The sequence below is a fragment of the Xenopus laevis genome, chromosome 3L, assembly GCF_017654675.1.
Source record: "Xenopus laevis strain J_2021 chromosome 3L, Xenopus_laevis_v10.1, whole genome shotgun sequence".
Lineage (NCBI taxonomy): Eukaryota > Metazoa > Chordata > Amphibia > Anura > Pipidae > Xenopus > Xenopus laevis.
Genome location: NC_054375.1, coordinates 78,556,951 through 78,562,972, shown reverse-complemented (window position 1 = coordinate 78,562,972; position 6,022 = coordinate 78,556,951). Strand labels below are relative to the sequence as shown.

General features: G+C 34.2%; 1 protein-coding gene across 1 annotated transcript in view; it reads right to left on the bottom strand.

Annotated features, from left to right (window-relative positions):
• Nucleotides 1-2,121: 2,121 nt before the first annotated feature.
• Nucleotides 2,122-6,022, bottom strand: part of LOC108711163 (putative interleukin-17 receptor E-like) — a 40,463-nt gene continuing 36,562 nt past the window's right edge. The window contains exon 10 of the mRNA XM_018252611.2: nt 2,122-3,775. Coding sequence (XP_018108100.2) covers nt 3,693-3,775 — 83 coding nt within the window. The 3' untranslated portion in view covers nt 2,122-3,692. The remainder of the gene's footprint in view (nt 3,776-6,022) is intronic.

Below are 6,022 nucleotides of genomic sequence, written 5' to 3'. Positions count from 1 at the left end.
AAAGGAAATCATTTCTAAAAATTTGGATAAAATGGAGTCTATGGGAGACAGCCATTCTGTAATTCGAAGCTTTCTGGATATTGGGTTTCCGGATAAGGGATCCTATACCTGTATATACAAAGAATACATTTTCTTTGGGTGTTGTTTATGAATTTGGAACAAAACTTTTCAAGAATCATCTTCTCCATGAAGATGTCAGCAGGTACTTGTGTTTAAAATGCATGGGACCTGCATATAGTAGGGCCCTCTCTTACTTTGTTCCATTTGAACATTTTACATTGAATTCTGGCATAAACAGGCTGTAGCTGGAGGAATTGGCAGAGTGGAAAAGCAGATGGAAGTGGCTGGTAAGGCACCATTATGAAATGGCAGGCTATAGCAAGCAAGATTTTAAGTGTTATGCTGGGGTTGAAAGTAGCATATTAGCTAATACTGCAACCAATGCTCAGTTATGTTAAATGTGGTTATTCAGAGCAGATAGATATATCTGTCCTGTTTTCAACATTTATATAAATAGAGCTATACAAATTCCATACATCTTGTTAACTTCTTTTTAAATAAAACATACTCCCTAAATGGATTTTGGACAAGAAAACAAATCAAAAGGCAAAAGTTTGGTAAGACAGCATGTTAGAATGTCACAAAAACAAGTCCGCTGTTTGATTGGGAGTTACATCCTTTACGTGTCATTGTGTCATATTAGAAATTGTTCTAAACTGAAGTTGCCAATGTCCTGTTGAACTGCTAACAGATATAGAACCCATTAGGTCCACTGGTAGTCACAGCTTATTAAGAATGCACATAAGTTTATCTCAGCGAACCTTGGCCAGACTGAGACTGCTAACAAACCTGTTTCTCCATTTATTGTTGACACTCTGTTTTTTTTTTTATCATACCCATGCATGAAAACTTAACCCAACAATCGATAAGTGTTTCACTGCTGTTTGTCTTTCTTAATGAAGAGTTTAGTGTGTGTGGAATATACAGACAAAGTAAAATCTACAGATTAAGCAGGTGGATTGTGTGCATAACATTTAAATTGTTAGCTTTACATATGTATGTGTACATTTGAAACTGTTTTTATGAGTGTGCATAAAAAGGTTAATATTTATCTGGTTATTCTGTTCGCTCCATGAAAAACTTTTTCCCGGTAAACTTGAGGGCTCACCTTGTAATTAACTTTTGGTAGGTTCAGGCAGCAGTATTTTAAGACGTTCTGATAACAGTCTCAAATGTTGTAATGGTTTTAAATTATTTAAATTTTTTGTTATGTAAATCTCTGGTTTAAATGTATATATTTAAAATGTAACTGGTGTCCATGTCTTAGTTTTCCTAGAAAATTGAGTTTCAAAGTAGTGTTGGAATATAACCTAAAAATAAACTTAATAAAAAGCAGTATACAAATAAGAATAACAATAGCATTGATGCTTAATGTTTTTCTGATTTATGTTGCTACATGTGACCCCAACAATGAGGTAGCATGTTAAGTTGCAGGCTAGATATAATTGAAACCCATAAAAATACTCTAGCACTTTTGTATACTTTACATTCATTTTCTGTTTCTAGCTGTTCCTGAGATATTTACATTTGCTAAGAGTAGGATTTTATCTCAAAATCAACAACCCAAGGGTTAACTGAATTCAGGAAGTACATAGAAATTGCATAGACAGTTAGGTTCACCAATGTTGTGGGCCTTTAAAAAGCTGCAGAACTGAAACCCTGCCTTAGGCAGAGGGAACAACAGTGGGGTTATCTATTAAAAAAAAAAAAACTTGAATTGTTTGAGATTTATTATAGGATGGAAAAAGTTTGAATCTGAAAATCTGGCATCTCATCTCAGACCTACCAAGGTTGTATATAAGTCAGAAGGAGAGGTCCCTACTCTATTCGGAATGTTCTGTGGTCTGCACTGGGATTAGCCTGAAAATCCAACTATTTTGGACTTTTTGGGCAAAAATCTGAAAAATTCTGACTTTTCAGGAAAAAGCCCAAAAAAAGTCCAGAAATTCGGGGAAAAAACTTGGGGAAAAAATCGTACAATTTGAATTTACCTTGGTTTTTTCAGATTTGTCCCCAATGTGATTAAATCGTGCACTTTATATAATAAATAAACTCCAATGATAGATTCTCGCTTGGTCAGACTTTAATATACTTCTTGACTTAAAATATTAAAAATTTGCAAATTTAGCTTTTTTTTTTGCAGGCTGAGAGAAGCGGATCCACTCACTTTTCCAGCTCCGTTGATCTGCATGAAAAGTACAGCTTCCACTTGAGTGGAGTGGCAGCCTCTGCTCCATGTACCTGCACTCAAGTGGACATGGGAAAAAACAACAAAGGCTGCAAGAGCATTGAATCGAACACTCCATTTGCCCTGGCCCTTACAGTTTTAAACTGCCAATATCACAGAAACCAGAAAATTGCGGAAACACTTAAAATAAAATGAATGTTAATTGTAAAAGTGCTCAGAGGACCACTCTGGGTTTACATCAATTATTTTTTTATGGGCTTAGATCCTCTTTAAATAGTCTGTGGGTGGACTTCCTTGGTTTCAGCATCCTGGTACTGGCTGTTATTTTTTAAAAAAGCATGCCAAGCTGTTCTGCTCATGAATCCTCTATCACTGCCAAGCTATTTTTAACAATCAAGTAAGAATGATAAATTGATACAATGATGCTATTGGTTAATAAAGGTATATTTCAGTTATAGATGTATGGAAGATACCACTATTAAGATGTGAGTGTATCTTTATTCACCAGAGTGAAAAAGCATTCCTATAAGACAACTGCATGGGACTGATCTGTTTTTTATGAGTTTGATGACAGTGTTTGTGGTTCCTTTTCCTTTATGATAAATACCAGGAGACTGTGCAACTTGGCCTTACTATTTTCATTATTTCTGGTCCACAATAAGAAAACTGGGTGCAAATTGCATTTTAAATTGTAATTTGGAATTAACATATGAATAATCCAATATTATAGAGGTAATTTAAGACTGCAAGTACAGTTGCATGTCCATAAATATTCCTGCAGTTGGTTGCCCATAAAACCTTATTCATAAAAGGTACTTGCATCAACATGTGTTTCTTGCACATCCAAATAGTTGTGCTTGTCACTGCTGTGTTCCTTCTGTTCCAAATCAAGTCCCTATTGAGGCAGGGGAATCCTGGAGCTACAGCTATCACTAAACCAGGTGGTAGTTACAAGATTTCCACAGCACCCGGAGTCAATAGGCATAGCACCAAAACAAGTCAATCAAAGAAGTCACCCTTACACTCAACGCCAGAAATGCTATCTACCAGAAACATTTCAGCATAACTGTAACTAATTCATATCAAAGTGCAATTGAAATTGCTTCACTTCCAGGAAAAAAAGCACTGCATTGTGTGTAAGAAACATGATGATTGCACTCAAAATTGCACTTTGCACACTGCACTTGCGGTCTCAATGCTTTCTTAACGTAACTATCCCTTCAGGGACTATAATATTATTTAGAGTTGTATACATATTTCCATAAATGTTTTTTATTAGAAAAAGTAGGAATAAAATAATTCACAAAAGAGAATGTTTTTATAAATATTTAATTTATTAGTTGCCAGTGTGTTTCTGTTTTATAGGGTAAAATCCTAAACTTTATTTACAGTGTCAAAAAGATGGAGAATATGTTTCGTAGGAGAATATGAAAAATTTGCAAACTTAAACATCACAACACTTCAGCCAGGTACACAGATGAGATTCTGATCGGATGAAATTCTCTGGACCATTGAGTTTACCCCCACCTAAAATAAGAGGAATAATTACTCTACATGTGTAGTTTTTCTAAAAAATATTTATTGCTCACTACATGAAACTGAACTCTTAGAAACTCTAGAGAGTTTTCTGGCCTGGTAGGCATAACAGTCTCCCCACAGTCCCACTGACAACCAGGCTCAGCAAGATCTCCTTGTATAACTTCATATATTGCTCTGTTCCTTCTTGTGTATTGAAAATATTATAAAAAGTACATAGACTGTTTACTAGAAAAAGATATTTCTGGCTTCATTTACATTTTGAAATGTGTCATTTTGAATTATTTTTTAATTAAGCTGTTATCTGTGCTACAAACTGGTGATTACATATTCTTACACATACAAATGCTTCAGAAAATAATGGCATATCTTTTCGATAAATAAATAATTACAGAACATGTTTCAATATGGTGCCCAAAAACTAGCACTCAGCACAATGGTTATTATTCTTGGATTAATGTCTTGAATTTTCTCTATAAATGCATTAGCTACAGTTCCAATATTATTTTATCACTTGGAAATTATTATTATCACTACCACCTATTTATAAAGTGCCAACATATTCTGCAGCTCTTATTTTAATTTTAATTCACTGTTGAGGTGAATGCAAAAAGTAACTAGTGGATATAGAAGTTTGTATTGCAGAAACATTTACAGTTACAGGAACATTCATTTTTGGGTTCTGTGCTACAGAAATGGTGAGTGCACCAAGCTAGAATAAAAGATAAGGCATGTGTTTGATGAACAGTTTTACCCTTGCTTCTCTAAATAAATCTTTTTAATAAACTATTCTTGCAATCAAATTTATTGCCAACATTTTAGATGTCATTTACAACTAGAACGAGCAATTGCAGTAATGCAAAATGGCCACAGTTACAAACATTTGCCATTCATTAGAGGTACTTTCATGTAACTATGCCAGAAATTGCACACAATTGGGCCTTTTGATGGTTGTAGCCGCTCCAGTGTTCCCACTACATAGTGTATCAATTGTCATAGTAAAATTTCACCTAATTGTGCTCGGATGTCATTTCAGTGATTAATGCTGGAAATGACACCAACAGATTTCAACTGCAACTGTGGCCAATTCTTGCTAAAGTACATGTGCAACTGCGCTAGTTTTAATACAACAGTTGCAAATATGTCAAACGCATGGCTCCCTCGTGGCTGCAAATAAACTATGTTATGGGAAATGAAGCTAAAAATATGGAGATTTAATTCAAAATAGCACTTTGCACACTGCAGATCCGGAAGTATATGCAAGATAACAACACAAGGGCTCTCTTTTATGGTTGGTAATGCTAACAACATAATATAAAATACATTTTCACATTACTACTTAAAGCAATTGCACTCTCTACAAGTGATGGATTTCCTGTTAAAAAAAAAAGTTTGTTGCCACCCTGGTAAAAGTGGTAGACAGTTCATTCATGTGATCTATCTGCTTAGCCTACCACTTGACCCATTAACTTGGGGTATATGTTGTTTTTATATGCATTCTTACATCTTTCATTCTTATAAAGGTTGCTGGAGTTGGTTTCTAAAAGTCAGCAAAACAAAAGATCAGATTACATCTAAACATAATAGATGTTTGTGTCTGTATGCATTTGTACAGTGATAGATAACTATGTTTAGGTTGTTATTGACATTTACAGTTGTCACATGTTTTGCTTCCATAGCAAAGTTTGGTGCACTTCTAATTAGGTAATGCATTTCAACCTACTCCATCTGTTACACTGTTTATAAATAATATTTCAAACCTCCTCCATTGTTGTTTAATGTGAAATCAAATACTCTTTCTATAACAATACACTTTCTGGCAACAATAAAAAGCTGTTGAGTTGATACAACATATTCAAATGTTAAATAAGGTTAAACTCACATCAAAGATAACTTTACAGAAAATATTAAATATGAAAGTTAGTTTAATAAAAAATATTATACAAGTGTTCTCAGAGACCCAATATTAAATTCATAACCCATCTGTTAAATTTTACCCTTAAATTTTCAGACTTTACTGAGCGCACTTGAGATATGTTGACATATATGGAATCTATAAGCTAGTTGTGTCAATAGGTGATTCTACATAGCAAAGAAATAAAAAAAAAAAAACTAAATGTATAGTGGCAATTTATACTTCTCTTTGCCTCATACATCATCTATCCACTCTTTGCAGCAGGTTTTCCCTTGCACTCTAGTCTGTCTTTGGAATTATCTGCCACATTTTATAACATGACT